This window comes from Apteryx mantelli, chromosome 6 (assembly GCF_036417845.1).
Source record: "Apteryx mantelli isolate bAptMan1 chromosome 6, bAptMan1.hap1, whole genome shotgun sequence".
In the NCBI taxonomy this organism is placed as follows: Eukaryota; Metazoa; Chordata; class Aves; order Apterygiformes; family Apterygidae; genus Apteryx; species Apteryx mantelli.
Genome location: NC_089983.1, coordinates 40,481,080 through 40,502,791, shown reverse-complemented (window position 1 = coordinate 40,502,791; position 21,712 = coordinate 40,481,080). Strand labels below are relative to the sequence as shown.

Sequence of the window (21,712 nt, the reverse complement as noted above, 5' to 3'; positions counted from 1 at the left end):
ATATTTTGGCAAGGAGAAGGTCTCAAAGCCTCACCCTGAAGTCTCTGCAAATCCCTTTCAGATGTGGATGGGAAAGGAATCGGAGCCAGGCCATCTGGCTCTGCCTCCGATTGACTGGGCTGACCTCCCTTATCAATCCTCGCCCCGCCAAGTGCTGGCAAACATGCTAAATTTCTTGCACGCGCCTGGCCCCACGGTTTCAGCAGCAAAACGTCTGGGTGCTGGTCCCCCTGTCAGCCTGGCTCCTGCAGGAGCCTCGCTGAGAAGGAAGGGGCAAGAGCAGGTGTATGAGGTCCCTGCCACATCCTTGAGGAGGCCCCTAGGCCACTGTGATGGTGGCTTTGAGGAGCACCAAGAAGGGCTTATGAGGACCACCACAGCTCTGCAAGTCTTCTAGCCAACATCCTCCCTGCTCTTCTGCCCCCTCGACTGCAACAGCAGACAGAAACCCTCTGCTTCAGTGCTGTCACTGCAATTCCTCTCTTCCCGATACTTGCCTGACCCAAAGTACACTGAAATTTAGCAAAAGCTGCCATTTGACTCCAATGGACTTTGAATGAGACTATAAATTCTGGCTATTGCAGGTGCCTTGGGAATATTAAACAATGTACAGCGTGGGCATTTACACCAGCTAAGTTAATTTAAACACAACTGTGAATATAAATCAGCTACTTTCATGTAGGATTTCTTGATGCTATCAAGAGTGCTGTACTGAATTAAAAAATATCTGACTCATTAATAAAGGCAAATAATGACAGGCAGATCTTATTATTTTATTGGACTAGAGTTAAATATTTGACCAATAATGAAAACCCATTTCTAACTGATTTCTCTCCTTCCTCCTCACTCTGTTTCTTTAAAGTACATATACGCATGTGTTTTCAGTATTTGCTTTTGCTTAAGTTGTGCCTTCTGCTGGATTTGTTGGTAGTTAGAACAGGGTGAATTGATTAAGAATTGTACTTTTTTCCTTTCAGTAATTACCATCTCTGTATCGAACCATCCTTCGATGATAATTAGTTATTCTTTGCTCTATTATTGTTCTTGGCAGAAGAAGCCTTGGGCTAAGACATCTAGTGCTCAGTGTTGCATGAAAATGGGGCAAAAAAGCCGGAACCTTCTTCTAAAGGGCTTAGACCTCAATTAGAGGAGGGCACTGCAGATTATTCTTCATTCATTGGCGAAAGAGTCGATTATTGTTATTGTCTGGAAGGAGGAAAGCCCAGACCCAGGGGCTCCATGCCCCAAATCTCTGCCGAGAGAACATGGGACTCACATACGGGCAGGAATCACAGGCGCAGGTAGAAACCCCCTTATAAATAACAGGCTCCTTTCCTTCCCTCACCGAAGCCCATATCTCACGTTAAGCACAAGGCCGCTCTCGCTGCGTGCACCCAGCTTCCAAGCAACTCATACGGCAGGCAGAGAGGCTGCAGCTGCCACCGGCCACGTTGGGTCAGAGGAGGCAAGGCAGCACACCCTTGCGAAAAGCTCTCTTGCATCAGTCCTGGTCAGCAAAAGAAACTGGAAGTGAGCAGATCAACTTGTGATTTATTCTGCTTTCCTGATCCCGGTGCAAATTCTCTCCTGCTGCTAGTTCAGCACAGCCCACTTTCGAGACGCTCGGAGAAAATCACTGCCCCATTTGCTTTAGAGCACATTTCTTTTATTTTTATTTCTGTGTGAAGGGAAGTAGCTGTAATGAATGTCCAGAAAGTGACTGTAGGATGTGGCAGTTATGCTGATTCATCAGCGCGTTAGAAAGTCTGGGAACTTATTAATGTGCATTAGCACCACGGGCGCTGACATCTGACGCCCTTGTGAATGGCTTTCTGTCAAAACCCTGCTCAGGCACCCATAAGCCTGTGATAACGGCAGTATTTCTGAATTAACGGTGTTGAAGGCTCCGGTCACTCTGTCCAAGCCATTCTGGGTCTTTTCTCTCACTCTCGCACAAATATGAGAGTCTTGGGGACCTGCTGCATTCAAATTGCCATTGAGAAAAAAATGAGGTTTGATGCAAAGGGCTGAAATTAGACAAGGGTCAGGGCCGTGGGGCAAATTCTATTTTTATTCATCAAAACGCTTCAGCTCTGCTTGATCTGTCATCACCAGAATAGCAAGAGGAAGGGAATTCCCAGCTACTTCCCAAAAGAAGCTGTGTGTTAGTTATGGAAATAGGCACAAAAGGCTGAAAACAGGTACAAAAGATTTTTTTTCCCCTAAAAAGACACCTGGGGCTAGTTAGCCACTAGCAAGATCTGAGCATCACACAATTCCTCAGGCATTAGGAAACTTGCACCCTCATTCATTAGAAAGAAGAAAACCGTCTGAAACTATGTAAAGGAAAAGTCATTTGCTTTGCTCTTTTTATCCCAGTTCAGGTGTCTCTTGCTCCTAGCATGAGCCCAGAGCAGAACAGCAGATGAGGGTCTTGCATTTGCCTCCACGTGGGAAAGAAGCGGAGATGACACTTGCCTTGCACATGTAGTAGCAAATGTGATCTACCTGGGGCGCCACGCTGCATGGTAGCCACTGGTACACGAAGCGGTTTCAGGGTGGTTTTGGCCAACGTCAGAGAGGAGGTCCAAATAGTTCCCAAGCCCCCCAGCCCAAACACGCAGCCGTGATACCGAGCACACCGTACGGATGGCCCCAGACACACCGACGGCATCCAGCCCGTCCAGTACTGACACCGAGGGATTGCGCAGACAAACCCGCAGCACCCGCTGCACCCATCCGCTCCCGATGACAGTGGTTCTGCTGAAGGTCCTCTGCTCTGCGCTGAAAGACGCTTCGCCCTGGGCTCACCATCCCTCGCTGCTTCTTGTTCTTTCCCCTAGGATATTTCCTGAGCCACAAGGCTGAGGCAAATGCCTTCGTATTGAGACAGAGTTGAGAATCCAAAAAATTAATTAAGAATCAGTATTCACTGCTAAAAGACAATAATAGAGGACCAACAATCAGGTAACAGCCCTAATTAAAGGAAAACAACACATACTGATCTAAAGACAGGACCTTATTCACCTGTGAATAGCAGTGCACCGTTTGGAAACTGGCTACAGCTTCTTCTAGGGACGGTGTTTCGGGGAGTGTCAATAAAGCTTCCAGTAAAGGTGCCTTTTTCTTTTCTGTCTCGTTTTTTTTTCTCCATGTGCTGATGTAGGTGGTTTCACACTCGAACTTATCATTTCCTAGCGCTAGATTGAGCAAGTTTCACCCAGAAATGGCTGTCACTGGCAAACAAGCAGGGAAGTAGCAGGAAGAGAACAGAGGTTTTGTGCAAAGCCTCGCTCCGAGGCGCCGGGGAGCAGCACGGTCGTGTCAATGTCAGGCTCCTGGAGACGCGGCCCAGGAGCACAGCAAAGGGACGTGAAAAGCAAGTGCAGGTGATGAAGGGGGGAGATTCAAAGGGAAAAGCCAAGATTTTGGGACTCTGACACACGTGGTGTCACCATAGCAATTATGGGAGATGATTTGAGCAGCGGGACTCGTTGTTGCTGTCTAGGGACAGCAGAAAACCAAGAGCCAGGGGAGTCTAAAGCATCTCCAGGGGTTGATCTTTAGTGCCTAGCACTGAGTATATGTTTTACGGGACAGTTGCTTTGAGTTTATTCTGTATGGACTGCTGTTAGAGCTGGTTTCAAATCTGCATCTGTAGCTGCTCACACATACGTCTGCTCGGTGCATTCCCTGAAGAAGTGGCATGGGGCAGTTGCAAGTTAATGGATTTTCAAAATGAAGTGCTTGCCAGTAGCATTCAGGACATGGAAATTTGGGCCAGAAACCTTATCAGTGGCAAGCCAGCCTAAGGTGACCTTCAGTGGAAGCCTGAGTATTAGATCCTTAATTTGTTTACCTGAAGGTAAATGCTGAGTGATGCCACTGGTGTGCAGGCAATTAATTGGGATGTACACCAGTGCAAGGACAATACTTGAGAATAAACCCATTTAGAAATGTCCTCCTGAACGATCTACTGACTACCTCTCTAGGTTACTACCTACATCTACAAAGGTTCTGCATCTCACATAATCTCAGCCAATGGGCAATAGTCTTCCTCTCTGATATTCGTATATGAGCACTCTTTGTGGTAAACGCAGCATCGTTTGATGTGGCTGGTATTTAGCTATCAAATCCAAAATGACCCTTGCATTTTAAAAGCCCAAGGGATGGAGGAAAGGGAGACGTGGCTACACAGGAAGCTGTGCTTAGAGAAATCTTTTTGGCCTTGTTGAAAGCATGGGGAGAATCAGAGGATCCCAGCAAACAGGAGCATGAGGGACTGGCTAATCCCTCCGTACAACGCAGAGCTGCCATGTGCAGAGCTGAAGCACGGGAGATGCCTCCTTTCAGCTGTGTTGTGTTGTTTATAGTAGGCCATTAAAAGCATGAACCCATTTCTTGTGTGGCTGTTTTTTACAGCACTTGCATTTTTGCACCTCTCATCATTGTTCTGTTTAAGCTGGCTTTGGATACATCAGATCTTTGAGATCTCAGCCAATGGGCAATACTCTTCCTCTTGTCTGAACAGGGGACAACTGTGTACAAAGTGAGGAGCAAGACAGTGTACAGGGTCTTCCAAAACAGTGCTGCTTGTCAGGAGCGGCTGCCTTACAGAACATATTTTTTGGCTTTGAGGGTGGCCTGCTTAGCCAACGCTGAGTATTTCACCATGCGGAGGAGGCTGCCCTGGTATTAATTCACCTCAAAGAGCAGGTTGAAGTCATTAAAATATTTTGCAGGTGGTTCCTTGAATTCATGGTGCAGCTGGATCCAGCCTAAAGGGAGGGGGGGAAAAAAAATGGGGAGAAGAGGCAAGTTCTGATGAAACACAAATTAACATAACTCACAGAAGGGAAAGAAATCTGGTTTCGATCTCTACAACAAAGCTGAGCAACACATCAAGCTAGAAAGGAGAAGTGTCAGCCAGCCAGTGCCTGGGATTTTATTGCTTTAGCACAAGTGCTTCTTCACAGGTCCCGCAGGAATCTCCAGGTGCTACCGCAGGCAGCTTGGAAGGCAGCACACACACAGGCATGCCTGGTGCTCGGCACCGAGCACCAGCGCCCCGCTGCCTCGCAGCACCACCACGGCCCCGCGCCCCCACCATGCCCACCTGCTCCTGCGGGAGCACCCCAACGTGGCTGGGGCAGAAGCGGGGCAAGTCAGCACGTTCCTCTTCTGTCATCTCCCCCAGGCGGAGTAAGCCTGGTAGCAAGGGGATGGCTGCCCGGGCAAAATCAGAGTCTGCAGCCTCAGCTGCTGGCTGTTGAGACTCCTTGTGCTGGTGTTTGCCCTGGAGGAGGATCTTGCCTGCAGCTAGTACCTGCTCAGGAATCACCTCCACAGGTGGTCTCCAGAGTTTGGCGACCGAGAATCTGAAAATATTCACTACAAGGTCCTTGCTCGCATGTGCGTCCAGGCTCCAGCTTTGTTTTAATGCCGCAGCACAAGTCACGCTTGGTCAGATGTTGGTTTCAGTTTCTCTTCTACATGGAGACTCTCCAGGCACCAGATCATTTCTGTCCTTCAGAGCTGGATCTTCTCTTTTTTTTCGGATGTGCTGACCAGGCCTGAGCAGGGCAGTCAGTGGGAACTAGTTCAGAGGGACATTCACAAGGGACACACCAGACCTGGCTCCTCCTCAACTGGCTGCAAACAGATCACTCATGCCCTGAACTCAGCAGCGCCCCAGGGGGCTCTGAAGACCTCAGTCCTTTTATGGGGAAAACAAGGCATTTTAGGATAAACACAGTCATACCAAAGAGCTTACTAGTATGTCAAAATTTTCCAACCCTGTTCATTCCAAAAAGAGAAAAAGAGAGAAAAATCAGGTGAAACAGGAAAAAGTCAAGCTAGTTTATGATCACACTTACGGCTGCAGAGGCAGTTGTACAGCTCTGACTGCTGACAGCTTCACAGTGTGTGTCTATCTCCGGTGTCCTAGGTCAACCACCACTAGCTATGACCACAGGAGAGCAGTGTTGTCTGAGGGCAGGATTAATTCTTTTTTTTTTTTTTTTTTGAAGCCCAGCTGCAGAAGCGTGAGCACCCATGTAGAGATGAGTGTAGGCTGTCAACATTTTTGGCTACTACTCTCACTTCTTCAGTTTAGAGGCAACTGCAAGGATGGTGGAGGTTGCTACCCTGGCTTACCAGGCATAGGGCCTGTTTGTGTCCTCACCTCTTCTCATTCCCGCCTTTGGAAGGCCACCAAAGCCTGCTGAATTCTGCCCATTTATGCCTAGGACATTTCCTGACCTTTTGGAATCAGTTAGGTGGGTTTGTAAAAATTACCATGTTGTAGATAAATGGAGAAACACCTCTAATCTAGGATGTCTTCTCATTCAGGAAACAAATGAGGGAGACTGCCGCCTGCCTCGGCGCACTGCCCTGGCACTGGGACAAAGTCCTGACCAGGAGATGGCCAGGGCTGAAGAGCAAGAGCAGAAGTTGCTGGTGCTTGGGGACAGCCTCACCCATAAGGACTTCCTGCCCGTCTGGAAGGGTTGTGGCCACGACAGCAGCTGATGAGCTCCTGCAGCGGATGTCCTGTTGCGTCCCTGCCCAGACGCCATGTCCTTGCCTTGTCCACTTACCTGGTGCAAACAGTCTCAGTGTGCCTGGAAGGGGACAGGTGAGGGCAAACCAAAAACCTCAGGCTCTTCCTGGAGATCTCAGCAGAGCATTTCAGGTTGGGCAGGAATAGCATCAAAGGGGAAAGGGGCCAGTGCTTCCCAGCAGAGAGGCCTGGCAGATGGGGCTGCTTGGCCTGGCAGACATGCCCATTAATGTGCTGGAAGCTGCTGCTCTATTAATAACCCCATTGTTTCAGCAAACCCTCCACCCAAGGAGACTGCACTGAATCAGCGGTTTCTTTTCTTTTTCCTTTCCTGATTTAGTAACCCCTGTTGCACAATCAAAGACAATCTATTGCTGTCGGCAGTGATGGCACAGCAAGAAACAAAAGATCACAGAAAGAAGGGGGTCGGCAGCTACCGCCAGCTCTCCCCGAGGCTCAGCAAGTGCATTGATATGTGATCTCTGATGCCTTGGCATGACAGCAACCCCTTCGAGCCACGTGCACAGAAAAACAGTTCTTTGTGAGAAATCTGCCGTGTGTTAGCGTAGGCTTACACCTAGATGGAAACACGGCATGACACTTCCAGGTGGCCAGTCGCTCGCCCGACCGATGTGACTCTGGCAACACGTGGAATCGCACTGGTGTAAATTAGGTGTAAAGAAAAGGAGAATCAGGGCTTGATGACCTGCACAGGCAACCACAGCTGGACAGGCAAAGCAGGTTGGGATTATGGCTTTCATATTGGCCTTCCCAAAAGAGCTAATTGGAGAATTGGACTTTGAACCCTGGAGCACCACAAATCAGGACTGCCAAAACTGGGCGCCTGGTTCTTTCCTCTGTGCCCCCACATTTACACCGATGTCACCTGGGCCATTAAGAGTCGAAAGAAATGGCCACAGCACGGCTACGAGAGATGGAAAAAACCTACTCCCGAACCTCTTTTTGAGGGGAGGAGGACACAAAGATCTAGTCTCAGCCTTTGTCTTTTGAAAGGACTTTTGAAAACTACAGCTGCCAGCTACTTCTTTTTTAATATTTTCTGAAATAAAATGCATTAGCCTCACTGTGTTGTTAAAAGCCTTTCTGCTGTAAATCAGCCTGCTGTCTGCATGCAGCTGAATTACATCCTTGCCTACAAACAGCCACTTGGCAAAGCAAGCGCAGTCATGCCTAGCTAATCACCTGGCCCAGCAGAAGCAGGTGGCTTTAGGCTTGTGCAGAACTACCACCAAAACCATCAGAAACAGGCTGGATATGAGCCCTTACCTGGGCGTAGGGATTACCAGTCCGCTTAAAATTCAGCCAAAGAGTTTACCCAAGCAGCATCACAAGTGGGGTGCATGCCCTGGTAGTCACAGGGGCTCAGTTGATGGGTGTTAACCTCCCCAGGCACCCTAACTGAGCAGGGTATCTCAGCCCTTTGCAATGAAGCAAATTATCCCAATTACTTTGGCAGGTGTAACAGAATATTATAATAACAGAGGACTTCCCTTCCTACCTGCTTGTGCTCAGCTGGGTTGTAGCTGTGCAGGCATGTTTGAAGGGAAAGTGTAGAGGAGGACTTCTTCAAAATCCTCAGGGGCTTTTTGAGAAGAGGGGAGTTGCTGTGGGGTAGTATGCTGGGTGAGGAGCCTCTGCCCTACTCCTGCCTGTGGCTTGCATATGCTGTTTGGGTGACACCTTGCCTTGTGAAATCAAAGGGTAATCAAAATGCCCTGCTAAGGGCTACGGTTGTGAATTTTACAGGAACTGAGCAAAGATGTGGTGAAGTGGCAGAAATTGTATCCGTGGTTGTGGAGAATGGATTGAGGAGGACACAGAAGGCTGGAGAGAGCCTAAGCAAAGGGGGTGGAGGCTTCTCTTTACAGGCTCTTCTTAGTTAGCTCCCAGACCCACTAAGGCTTCTGTTTTCCTCATCCCACCATCACTTGCTTTTCCTTACAACTCCTGCAGATACTTTCCCTCCTTGTGTTTCAGTCATGCACTATCACTAAATTGTTGTGCTGGTATGAGTTAATGTGTTTTTTTTTTTTTTTACTGCTGCTCAGCACTTAGCCTCCCTTCCTAGGGAATGGATCTTGAGGCCAATGTTTAACCAAGCATCTTGGCTATGGGAGGAGTTTCACTCACGTTCGGATTGAGTCAAATGGCCACCTCGCATCCAAACCCTGCTAAGTGCATTGTAGCGATGCCGAATAGCTCGGCTGTGTTCGTGCCGTAGGCTCCGAGGGCCTTGCGTGCTGGGGCGAGCACGTGGGGGACACTGCATGTTCTAGCTGTGGGAGTTTTGAGGAACTGTTCGAATTACCACGTCAGGGTTCTCACAAGTCTATAAAAACTGAGTAGATAGGCAAAGCATATCAAATCACCAGGCAGATAGGCGGCCCCTTCAGTTCTCTATTGTCCGTAATCTGGCAAGATTTAGGTTAACTGCAAGAAATTTGTCATGGAAATTGAAGATAGACACAAGGGAGAGGGAAATTCAAGTGATATGAGCCCTTTGACTCTTTCAGACAAGACTGCGTTTGCTTCAGCTGCTGTTACAACATTTCAGATAAGCGGTAAGGTGTTTTTATTTATTAAAGGGGTTGATATGATTTTATCTGGTCTATGAAGAAAACAGCACATAAAATAGAATATGGTATTTATATTGCATACTAAATGCTTTTTTTACAGTGACATTTACTACTAAATTAACTGACCATGTAAAAAGAGAAGTATGTGAAAGTATTTCTTCTAGGCAGAAGCTGATGCTGAGCATCAGAAAATATTAGTTCCTTTCCCTGTTTTCAGAAGAAGCCTAATTTCATTGAGTAAAACTTTCATGCCTTAATAGTGAAGATATTCAAATCACCAGATCCAACAAAAAATGTTTATGAATTTCAGTTGAATATAAATATAGTATTGCTGACTAAACTATTCTACTATAAAACTAATTAAATCATTGTACTCTTTTAAAGCTAAGCCTTTAAACTTCTGATTATATTACTTTGAAAAAACTCAATTAAGGCTAACTTATTGCATGTTTGAAGTAGTTATTAATGCTTCTGAAACACACTTTTTTCTCCCTAAAGGCCAAAATTCAATGAAGCAGTTTTTCTTTTATGTTTGCTGGTGCCAATTTGTCTTAAAAGTTATGACTTGTTTTCATTTGTTCTGCCATTCAGTATATTATTGATTTTTCATTTATTTCAATTGATACATATATCACTGTTCACATGTACCTAGCGCTCTGGAGATAGCATGTGCTTTAAAGAAACCTCTTTGAATGGCAGCCGGGGACAACTGAATGCAATGAAAGCAGGGAGTTTATTCATGCAGAAAGGGGAGAACTACTGTATTTGTACTGTTATAGGTCGGATTAAGTCTTGATTGAAGCAAGCTGGTTTAAAACAGCTAAGGAAAAGATAGCCAAGTGTGAACTGCAGTGCAAAGCACAGGCACGTGCAAGGGAGAGGAGAAGGCAGCCTGCTGCTGTTACAGGACCTGGCCCTCCCAGAGGGACCCAGCTGCTCTCAGCCTCTGGAAAGCATTCGTACTTTATCATGGCCTGAGGGGAGTCTGACGGGAGAGGTGTGAGAGGATGCCTACCCCTCTTCTGTTGGGTTTCAGAGCCTCGAAGCAAACGAGAGCCATCGGCGTGCTGTGCTCGGGCAGCCCTCACCATCTACCTGCTGCTCCTGACGGCTGGCCAAGCGCTGTTGGCATACAAAGGTAATTCATCAGCCTTGCTGCAGGCTCGACAACAAAAAGGCAGCTTTGCTGGGTGTCCTTTTGCAGTGTATCGTGCCTGGAGAGCATGGCTCTGAACAGCTGCAGTGGGCAGAGGGCACCGAGTACCCCAGAGACCCTCTGTGTCCTGCAGCGTCTCCATCTCAGGCACCTTCTGACTCATCTGCACCCTCCTCTCTTCACAGAAACCTGTCTCCCCCTGCTCCCTTTTGCCCAGGAGCCCCATGTCCCCTCTCCCCAGGTCCCGCTTCCCTGCCGGGAGGGAACATCTGCACCTCTCTTCCTTGCAGCATACCCCCTCCAACCCCTCACCCCCAGAGCGCGTCCTCCCCTCTGTTGGGTCCCCTCCACCCCACTGCTGTGCCCCTCCCTCCCGGCACTGCTTTTGCGAGTGGGCAGGTGGGACACCAGGGTGCTGGAGAGGTGCTGTGGAGAACCCCTGTGCCTGCCAGGAGGAGATGGCAAAGACCAGCACACTAAAAACACTTCCCCAGGTCAGCTGAGAGTTTCTCTGTTTGTCCTGCAGAAAAAGACCACCTTTCCCACAGGCGCTGAGGAACAGTTCTGCAGAACAGACATTGCCCAGCCCACACCAGGCAGGGAATGCTTATTGCATGGCCCTTCTGTTTCCTCAGTGTTTAAGATGCAGAGAGATATATCAAAAATTCAAGGAAAAAATACCTCCTACTCAGAGATGCTGGAAAGCTCCTTTGCAGAAAAACTTATTTGGGAGAAGAATTACATAGGGAGGGACATGAGACCTGAAGAAAATTGGATAAGAAGCTTAGAAGAGGAAATCAACATAATCAAAAACAGCAATGAAAACTTGATGACAATGATGATGAACAACATCACCCTGGCTGCAGGTATGGTTCCTTTTCTCCACAGCCTTCTGCCTTGCCATGCCAGTTATATGGCGGGAAGAGCCAATTCCTCCGTACAGCTAGCAAAGCCTGAGGCCCTCGTGACGCCCGAGAGCTGCAGTCCTTCTGTGTGAGACTGCAGAGGGCAGATCCTCAGCTGGGCCAAACCCAGGTAAACCATTAACCCAAACAAGTCTTGTGACACTGTTGTCCCAAGAGTCATGCAAGCACCACAGAGGGTGCAGGCCCCACAGAATTAGCAAGTTAGTTCAGACAGATGAATAACTAGGACAAGATTTGGGCACTATTACATTGCTCTTCATGTCTTCTAATTAACCCTGGGCATTTGAGTGTTACTAGACATTGGTTTCTGACACCCTGGCTGGGGAGCTGGAAACACCCCTGGCCACCAGCACATCCCCCTCTGTGCACGTGTCCCCCCACATGCACATGGCCCTGCACAGCTTTGCCTCTGCACATCACAGCCTGACAGCTCCCTGTGCAGAAGCAAATACAGCTCCAGTCTGCTCTCCCCTCCTGTAGGCACCAGCATGCTTGTAGGCCCTGGCTCTGACTGCAGGGTGATGTCTTCAGCTGAGCCCTAAAACCTATCAACCCCATTCTGGTACATCATTTGCTGACTACTGAAAAATATTCACTAAATATTCATTTCAGGGCCTCCTGGGAGCAAAGGAGATCCTGGACCACCAGGTATGTAGGTATATGAGCCATAAGCAACTTTTTACTCTTTTTTTTTTTTTCCCCTCTTTCTCTCTCTCTCTCCTTTTTCCATATGAAACCTGAAGTGAGGATGTGAGAATTCAGTCTATAGACCTATATCATACAAAATGTGCAGAAAGCCGGTTCTCTGGGAATGAAGAGACTTGCTGCACCTTTTGACTCATCTACTGGGAGCCTAGGCCTGCCTGCATGCTTCCCGCAGTGGGAGAGTGACTATAGGGGAACATTGACTTTGCTTCCTCACCGCTGCTCAGCTAGAAAAGCCCAAATGTTATGGGGAAAGTGAACAGGAGCTGGTCATTACCCGCAATAACCTTCCCAAATCCCTGTGTGAGATGAGACAAATCCTGTGGGCAGCATAGGAGGCCAGGAGTTGGAGTGTTTATGGAGACCAGTTTCAGATCCCTTTCTAAGTGGAAAAGTCTCTGAAGAAGACTTCAAGGTCCTGATGAGATTCAGACATGGTGACCAGAGCTGAGATTCGGTGGAGGTGGTCAGACCTCCCTAGAGTGTGTTAATTGCCTCCTACTTGGTTCAAAGTAATACCACTGCATTTAATACTGCATAAAGAGTCAGTGATTTGTTGGAGTGGAACTGTCTCAGGCTTCTGGGACATGAAGGCTGTCATTGTGTTTGATTCAGGTGCCAAAGGAGAGAAAGGAAATCAAGGTGATAAAGGACCCCCAGGTGAGATTTGAAGTTCTTGCTCTCACTTTTCCTTAATCATGAAAGAACAGGGAGCTGGTTGAGCTGGTTCTTGGGAGTTGGCTGATGGACCTCCAGCTCTTCACAGCTCCCCAAAATGCACTGCAGCAGGCTGGAATAGGCATTTATCCAGCTCCCACAGGTGGCGGAAGGGAGGTGGAAACCAGCATCATTTCACTGCAGCCAATGATACTGTGCCACTTCACATCAGCTGAGTATATGAACAGAAATGTGTTGGAGTAGGATCGTGTCCTTGGCCACTCAAACCAGCAGGATTTTTGCCTCTGACTTCAGTGAAGCTGGAATTTGACCTGCAGCCTTTTGCTAACATTTATTTATTATCTTGCTAAATCCCTCTTTAAGGAGAGGCAGGCCCCAAGGGAGAGCCAGGTCCCCAAGGACAAGCTGGAAGCAAAGGAGAACCTGGGTCACAGGGTAAGTAATAACACAAAAATGATAGACCACAGGATAGGAAAGACATAGTGAACACTGAAGGTTATCTGAGCAATACAAGAATGATTATTTTTCTGTTTTAGGAATAGGGCTCCCAGGACAGAAAGGTGGCAAAGGTAAGTCATAGAAACAAACTCTTGTGACTTCTTTTCCCCTCACAAAATTGTGAGAATTAGCTTGTCTGGAGTAGTGCAGGTGGGCAAATGCACAAAGTGAGGAGCTGAATTGCTGGAATGACAGGCACTATGCATTTACCTTGAACAGAAAGACATAAAAACATCCTGATTTGCAAAGGGTCTATGAACCCGTGTTTTCTGCCAGCTCCCAGTAGCGTGGGAGGTACAGTACCAGGGCCCAGAGGGAAGAGAAGGTGGGAATGCTTTCCATGCATAGAAAACAACTAATTTAGTTTCTCCCCTTAATTCCACTTCCAGGTGATCCAGGGGAAAAGGGTGCCCAAGGTCCTCCTGGTGCGGTCACTACCTTGAAAGGAGAGAAAGGTTCGCCTGGAAAAGATGGATCTCCAGGTGAGGAGTTATTTGTTCCTGTAGGGCCTGTACCAACACCAGTCTGTGGAATCGTTATGGGCTGAGCCCCTCACAGTGGAGCCAGATGGAGATGTGTTGACATGACGGGACAGCCCTAGCATGCAATAAGGATCTTGTGTTGCAAGGCTCTCAGTTACTCAGCACCTGTGGCTGCTGTTGCTGCAGCTGATGCAACAGTCGCGCTCTTTTCCTGCCCAAGGGCATGCTGCAGCCATCTGCAGGAGCTTGTGCCGTAGTACATCCTACTCAGCTTTCATCTCTCCCTGCAGGAGCAGCAGGAGCAAGTGGCATTCCAGGAGAGAAAGGAGACAAGGGAGAGCCGGGAGACGCAGGTAAGAAAGAAGAAATGAAAAATGAAGTGAGAAAGTAACTCTCTGCTGTCAGTAATAGTGGTGTCTTACTGAGGTGGTCAAAGGACACAGGCAAGACAAGTTCACCATCTAATGTAATAAAGGATTTTACATCTGCAAAAGACCTTGTCCAGCCAATACAACCAGAACAGGAAGGGGGAAGTGAACTATTTACAGGGGGCTCATGTTTATCCCATGACTGGAGTGTAACTGGGTTTTTTGTCTCACACCAGTACAATTCAAGGAGACTTCATCGATCCCAACCAAACAGTGCACGTAATCAACAGCAACAAATTCAGGACCTTTCCCAACCTGTCCCTGGGGAACTGCCTGCCCAGGCTCAGGAATGGGCTGGGATGAAGTGCTCCCCTCTGCAGCCCTGTTAAAGCTGCTACCCCTGCTCAGGGTCCCCAGATCATCTGGGGTGGAATTACACCCACTCTAGGAGATAAATGTCTCCAGACAGTGAGGGTGCAGCAAATCCAGATCTAATCTTGGCAACTGTACTGCTTTGAGCAGAGGTTGGACCAGGCAATTCCCAGAGAAACCAATGTTTCTATGATCTTATGATGATCTAAGATGCAATCCTTGTTAAGTCAGATCTGTATCTCATCCATCCCTAGTTCTTGGCTACACTGAGCTTTTATGAAGGAAAAAATTAATACTTTTTTTAGAAATCATGTTTTCATATCTTCCTGGCTGCACTTAAACACCATCTCTGGCCAAACACTGTCTGGTGCCTGCAATATTACGTATCATAGCCCAATAGTTCAGTGTCCTTTCAGGAAAGATTTCCCAATGGTCCCTGTCAGACTGTGGTCAGCAGGGCTTGGCCTGCAGACAACTGGCCTGTCCCCAGCTGTGCAGTCAGCCTGGACTTCAGCAGAGCAGTTATGCTCCCATATGCCAGCTGAAAACTGGGCTCAGTGGTGACAGAAGGAACATGCACAAAGAATGATTTAAAAAAATTAATCTCTTATTTCTAGTCATTACTGTGAATAGATGAGGTGTATCAGCTGATATATGAATTTTTGCATTTCAGGGCCAGCAGGGCCAGCGGGGATGAAGGGAGACAAAGGAAGCCAAGGTAAAGCATTTCTGACACCTGAATTACTTCTGTGGATGACTATAACATGACTTTAGGGATTTTATGGACAATCTTGTCCTCAGTCACAGAGGTAAGTTGGTAGTAATGCCATTGGAGCTGAAGGAAACAAACCTATGCATATTTAATGTGAACAAGAGCAACGCTTAGCCAGAAGAATTCTTATTTTAAAGATAAATTTGAGAGCCAGTGTACTGGCCACAGCCATCTAATTTCCTGTAATCACTAGCACTACTCAAGTATGCTGAGAACAGAGATTGGCTCATGTCTCCAGCTGAGCTGCATGGGCTGCTACTAACAGTCACTAAACATGATACCCGATAGAGCATGAAAATGTGGCATTTCCCACGCAGGCTTACAAGGACCTCAGGGTGTAAACGGAAATAAAGGAGACTCTGGCCCTCCTGGCCCACCTGGTGAACCGGGAGAAAGAGGAGCAAAAGGAGAGATGGGTCTTGCAGGTAGGACTATTTGACTCTTTCAACACTTCAAAGACTCTCCTATGTATGACTGTTTAAACTGGTTCTAATTAAAACATCACATGAAATCTTCAGAGTTTGGTTATTTTCATAAAAACCCAGATAACCCTGAGTATGGCTTGCCAGCCCGTGAGGGAGCTGGTTGAACAGGACAGTCTGCCTGACCCAAAGGGATTTCATTTTGTGTCACGCTTCAGCAAAGCTCCCAGAGGAGGGCTGGGGGAAGGGGACTCGCAAAATGTTGACTCTGCACCATGGAAGTCTCTTTATAGAGCTACCCTGTCTAACAAAAGCCACAGGTACTCAATTATCAGCCTGTTCCAGATTAAAGCAGTGATGTTTGCAGTAGGATTTTTATGGTATAAACTAATACAGTATAATTTATATGCACAAGCATGTGGATGTTAGGCCTCACTGTAGTAAAACTTATTTCTGAAAGCTTTATATCTTATACAATCCTGACTCTTATACAACTTAAGTAGAGGAATTATGCAACGTGTTTCTCCTGTGTAACGTGCATTAGTGGGCATCTCCTGGATAACTGCTATTCAACAGGCTTATGTGGGCTGCACCCAGAGAGAAAAGGCTGAAAGCAGGATTGCAAAAGAAAGCGAAAGTTGTTTGTGGTACGGCTGAGGGAGGATGTTTTGCATAGGTGGGCTAGAGCTTCCTCAGAAGTCAGTCACCAGATGCTGCAGGCTCCAGTGGAGCTGTGCTTGTTCACATGAGCTGCAAAAAGGGGGTGGAAGGAATACCCAAGCCAAGGACTTTGGGATAATTCTGGAGCAAAAGGGTGAAGGAGAGGTCACTCTTTAAAAGAGATATTTTCAGGTACTTCAGCTCTGTCAGACCACATTGATCCCCTGCTCAGAGAAGAGAAGGCTAAGGAGAGCCATGGCAATTGTCTCCAAGCACAGGAACTGAATAAACTGTCCTCCACCTCCACTGTGGGCAGGAGAAGGAATAGACCTTTAGGCTGCAGTAGCGGAGACTTAGAGAAGAAAACCTTCTAATGGTAGAGATAGTTAGGGAATAGACAAGGGAGGTGCAGCCTCCATCCTTGCAAATCTTTAAGACCAGATCTGACAAACATCTGCCAGGACAGTTGGTGAGAGCTGGCAGCTGGTTCAGACTGACTCCTGAGGTCCCGTCCAGCCCTGTCATCCTGCAGTTTTATGCAGATGCCACTGACTGATAAATGCAAGCGTGAGGCCAAACTCTCACACTTCATGAAGCTAGAGGAAGATGCTCTGCTGGCTTCAGAGATGACAAATTTGTTATGATTTTTACACATGTGCTGTGCCCTCTGGTAGGTTCTCAAGGGCTGAAAGGCGAAATGGGCGAGAGGGGAGATCCTGGGCCCCCTGGACCCACTGGTCCTCCGGGAGATAAGGGAGACACAGGACAGCCAGGTTTCAATGGTAAGTGAAGAGTACAGAGCACAGCCCCCCCGTTAGCACACATGTGCGGTGCTGGAGGGCTGGGCTAGCTGAAGCCTTTGGTGAAGCCTCACTAGCACTGACATCAGCATTTTCTTACAGGTAGCATGGGGGAGCCTGGACCTCCTGGGGAGAAAGGAGAGACAGGTAAGCTGTACAAAAGGTGATATTTTAGGGGAGGTGCTTCATGACATGGAAAACCATATCTGAGGTAGATCCCAACATGGGTAAGAGATGAAGATGAGATGAAGAAACCATGCTAATGCTGTGCAAACCTGTCCTGCAGCTGAGGCTGCCTCAGCTAGACCCTGCTCACAGAGTGCATGAGAATGAGGGAGAAAGGAGGATCCTGTAATGAGGAAGGCCACAGCTTCCTTCCTGTGGTGTGTATACATATGCAAGGGCAAAAATTGGCTGCTCTTTTAGAAAAGTGCCTGTGCTGCTCATGGCTGGCAGTCTGCAAGGGCCCAGTTTCCTACAGCCTTTCGCTGTGGGCCATCGCTCACTGCACTGTTAAGGCTGGCGCTGCCGGGGAGGATTGTGATTTGGAAAGAACCACCATTTGTTTCGCCTTCATAGGGATAACTCAATCTGCAAAGCACAGGGCCCAGTGACTTAGCTGTTTTGCAGTGGTTCTTTTCTCTCTTTCATGATTTTCTTGCATTTCGCATGTATTGCTTGTGCTCAACGTCAAGGTTTACCTGGACAACCTGGCCCCCCGGGAAATCCTGGCTCCAGTGGCAGACCTGGTCAGAAAGGGGAGAAGGGGGCCCAAGGGCTCAGCGGTAGTCCAGGTACAAAGCTACTGAAATCTAACTGGCTGCTCTCCTAAACTGACCTTGCTATGTGTGACGGCTTCTTTGTTGATTTGTTTTTAATTTCAGGAACTGCAGGCGAGAGGGGACTTAAAGGCGAAAAGGGAGACAGTGGAACGGCAGGTAAAGGAGAATAAAATGGGTTTGGTCAACTTTTTTTTTTTTTTTAACTTTTCATTTATATAGTGTTTACAACCTCCATAGTTCCTCCATCAGGAGATGAGGAAGATGAGTATTGCACCCTTGTGCATTCATTGTATCCCCAGATAATAGGAATGGGAGTTGCCTTTGTGTTTACAAATGTCAGACAAACCAGACTTCATGTGTCTAGGCTCTCTACAGTCACTGAAGATATGCTCTGTCCGATCAGTGGAGTTTAGGATGCGATACAAATGACCACAAGCAGGTAAACTGCAGGAGGAGATGACCCTCCATTGTCTATATTTTCTGCATTGATTAGGTCTCCATTGAGTATAATGGGAAATGAGATGCTCACTTCAGAAATAGACCTCTATAGTTTAGATAGCTAAACTGGACTGGATGAAACCCACCCTAAATATTGGTTTGCATAAACTTAAATTGTATAAATACTTGCGTCTTATGCATTTATTTTGGTTTTGATGATCTTAGGTCTTCCAGGGACAAAAGGAACAAAGGGAGATGAGGGCCCACAAGGTAAAAACTTGTTCTATAGCATTATTTATTCTGATATTTATTCAACAAAGTACTCTAAATGCAATGATTCACTCCTCTGTGTCAATGTGAAATGCTTGGTGCACTCTTTCCTTTGGGAACTGACAAAGGTATCAGCTTTCTTATATTTTCCACCTAGGTAGTCCAGGCCCAGCTGGTGTAAAAGGAAGAAAGGGGGATCATGGCAGTCCTGGTCCAAAAGGGGCAGCAGGGGCCAAAGGAGCCAAAGGAGATACTGGACTTATTGGTAAGGCTGTTTGCCAGTGTCTGGTGCATTTGGGTTTGGGACCTTACGTCGTGCAATGGCACAAGCTGTTCTGGGGCACAGACGCAAAGCTGGTTTGGAGGAACTCAACAGACTAATTAGTCTTCCCAGAAAATGCATGTGTGGGGTGTCACAGTCACAGCTTGGAAGGTTTGAAAGATAGGCAAGTGTTTTTCTCAAATCCCTGATCTCACGGAAAACTGGAACAATTCATGTTCCTGTTGCCTTTCTACAGAGATATCCTGCAAAGTGCCAGGCTGCTGCAGCGTACCTGGCAGTTAGGAGCACAGCACTGAAACGCCAGGACTGTTTGCCTCACCCTCTGTTATCCCAGGACACCACCCAGAAAACAGACAGTTCGGAAGGGCCTGCAGCAGAGCTACTCCATGTGTTTTCCCCCCTTCCCTTCCAGTCACAGACTGCTTCCAAAAACCCAATGACAAGGCCAAGGCCTGTTTTTTTTTTTTTTTTAAAAAACAACCCCCCCCCCCCCCACACACACACAGATCAGTGACTGGAGGAGGGGAAAAAAGACAGCAAAAATTTCCAAAACTTAGGGCTCAGTGGAGTACGCAGGCATAACCAGGGGATCCAGCAATACCATGGCAGCTCTGCAGAAGTCACATTTTGGTGGCATTCTCAGTTTCTGTGATGTTACCTACTAGATGCACAGTCTTTCTTCTTAACAGCACTAACCTGTGCTGTTTGGTTTCATAAATTCACCTCTTGGTCATTGAGAACACTTTAGTGCAACTGTTACAGGGAAAATTTCACTAATGGAGCATGTCTGAGTTCATGAATTTCTTCCTGGCTGTGGTGCAGGACAGGAGCCTGCTCCAAATGTCTTTTCTTTTTGTTGTTTGCACTGAACGGTACACAGGTGCTCAGAAATAAAAGAAATCAGAGCTGATCTGGGGCTCTTCTGTGCACTCCTCTGCTGGATCTATGCCTCTGGAGGAGAGGTGCAGGAGGGCCCTCCAGGTGGGAGACAGCAATATGTGCTTTGTGGAGGTAGCATCTGCAGGGAAGATCTCAGTGTTGTTTTGTTTTGTTTTTTTCAAACACATTCAAGTTTTTTTTTCTTAGGGCAGGGGATGTTGTACAGAAGCGTAAGTGGCTTTCTGCTGTCCTGTGGCAGCACCTACAGACCAAAACCCATGATGTAGGTCTTCCTACAAATACTCCTAGAGATACCATGCCTGCTTCTGGAGAGCCTGAAGGCTGTCAGAGATGTCATCTTAAAGACAGTAGTGGCAATAAGATCCATTTCTCTTGAGTGAATGAGATTTTTGCAAGCTGCCCTCTTCACTCAGGTCACATTTTAGGAAAACTGCCATATCTTATCCTGCTTTCCTTGCCATGCTGCTATCATGTTTTCTTTCATGCCCTCTTAATCACTTCAGAGGGCCCATTCCACAAGGGAATGGAGCCCTTGCACCTCTGACCCACACAACTCAGAAAAAGATAACTACTTTTTTCTTCCTAAACAGCTGTCAAATGTTTGCTTGTTTCTTAATTTGAAACAGGTCCCCCAGGAGCGAGCGGGAGCAAAGGCGAAAAGGGAGAAGGTACTGGACTTCCATTTATTCTTCTATCGCTTCCCTTCTTGCATGGAAACTCTCTGACATCAGGACTAGCATGTCCCCAGGCACACCTCACTAACTGAAGCTTGCCTGCAGCACTGCTAGCGGATCCGATGTGGTTAGGCACCGAGCAGTTGCACTGGAGAGCCTAGGCTGCAGGCTGGGCTGCCTCCCCAGCCAAGCCTGGTTGGTGAATTGTTTTGATTTGTGCCACAAGGACTTTGTGGTCTCTGCCAGGCCACAGCCACTGGGGTGGGAATGCTCATCCAAGTCTGAGCAGTTGCTCTTTCATTTGTCAATGGTGGGGTTTCTTCCTCATTTCTGTGTGACTAGTACAGCTATTTTCTTCTGCTCTGATCTGTCAGGCTATCGCAGTCATTTTATACGAATCGCTGGAGGGGGCAGGAGGGGTCGTGTGGAAATCCTTTACGAGGGCATCTGGGGAACAATATGTGACGACAGCTGGGACACACAAGATGGCACCGTGGTCTGCCGTATGTTGGGATACAGTCGCGCAGTCAGCACCTTCACAGCCAGCGCAGGTGAGTCCCTAACAGCTTCCCAAGCAGGTGCTTGTGGCAGAGGCGGCTTTGCCTGTCTGACACAGGGAAGCATCACAAGAAGGTCCTTCACCCAAGAAATGGGAGAGCAAAGACAACAGTCTCAAAGGGACAGTCCTTTCCTCTTGGGATGATGCAGCTGCCAGTTGAGAGCTGTTCAAGCTATGCCAAAAAGCTTGATCTCTCATGAGCAAACCATGAAGCCCAGCACACGCTTGCAATCCACAGGGCTGTCTTAGAAAAATGTATATTCCTGTTTTCCTTGTCTAACAGTGACTGACTCTTTTTTAACTTGTCCTTCAAAGGCACTGGACAAATTTGGCTTGATGATGTGAACTGCGAAGGGAGTGAACATTCCATTTTTGACTGCTCAAAACCAAGCTGGGGTTTGCACAACTGCTCACACAGTGAGGATGCTGGGGTGGAGTGCATCTGATGGACTTGGGTACTGCCCTTGCAAACCACTGCCTGGCCTGTGCTGTACATGGTGCTGCTGTCTGCCTGTGCTTGTGATGTTATTCTTTTTACCTGTTCATTAAATTTTACACAAATCAGTAACAGTCACCAGATCTGCAATCCCAGCTGCCACAGCAGGATGTGAGCTGTGTGGGACTTCTCAGTCCACACTAAAGGAGAGATCATGTGTTTTAGCTTAGCCAGCAGTAAGATAGACCAGGTTAAGAGTGGGGGAAAGAAGTTACTATGACTTAGCTAGTATCTGCATTGCAGTATCCTGATCATGAATCTGAGCCTAAAACTCCCTGTGAAGTGCATATACTCAAGACAGCAAATGCTCAG

At 47.5% G+C, this 21,712-nt stretch overlaps 1 protein-coding gene and 1 long non-coding RNA gene across 2 annotated transcripts; both read left to right on the top strand.

Annotated features, from left to right (window-relative positions):
• Window positions 1-9,029: 9,029 nt before the first annotated feature.
• MARCO (macrophage receptor with collagenous structure) lies at window positions 9,030-21,350 on the top strand. The gene is made up of 15 exons (XM_067298588.1): window positions 9,030-9,144; window positions 10,196-10,297; window positions 10,951-11,181; window positions 11,854-11,889; window positions 15,018-15,062; window positions 15,434-15,541; window positions 16,873-16,980; window positions 17,101-17,145; window positions 17,694-17,792; window positions 17,883-17,936; window positions 18,444-18,488; window positions 18,646-18,753; window positions 20,298-20,339; window positions 20,720-20,896; window positions 21,220-21,350. Exons 1-15 carry the CDS (start codon window positions 9,030-9,032, stop codon window positions 21,348-21,350), a joined length of 1,446 nt encoding a protein of 481 aa, XP_067154689.1.
• On the top strand, window positions 12,579-13,539 carry LOC136992319 (uncharacterized). Its single transcript, XR_010884503.1, has 4 exons — window positions 12,579-12,606; window positions 12,988-13,059; window positions 13,161-13,193; window positions 13,512-13,539. It is a non-coding gene; the product is annotated as an uncharacterized lncRNA (long non-coding RNA).
• Window positions 21,351-21,712: the final 362 nt, after the last annotated feature.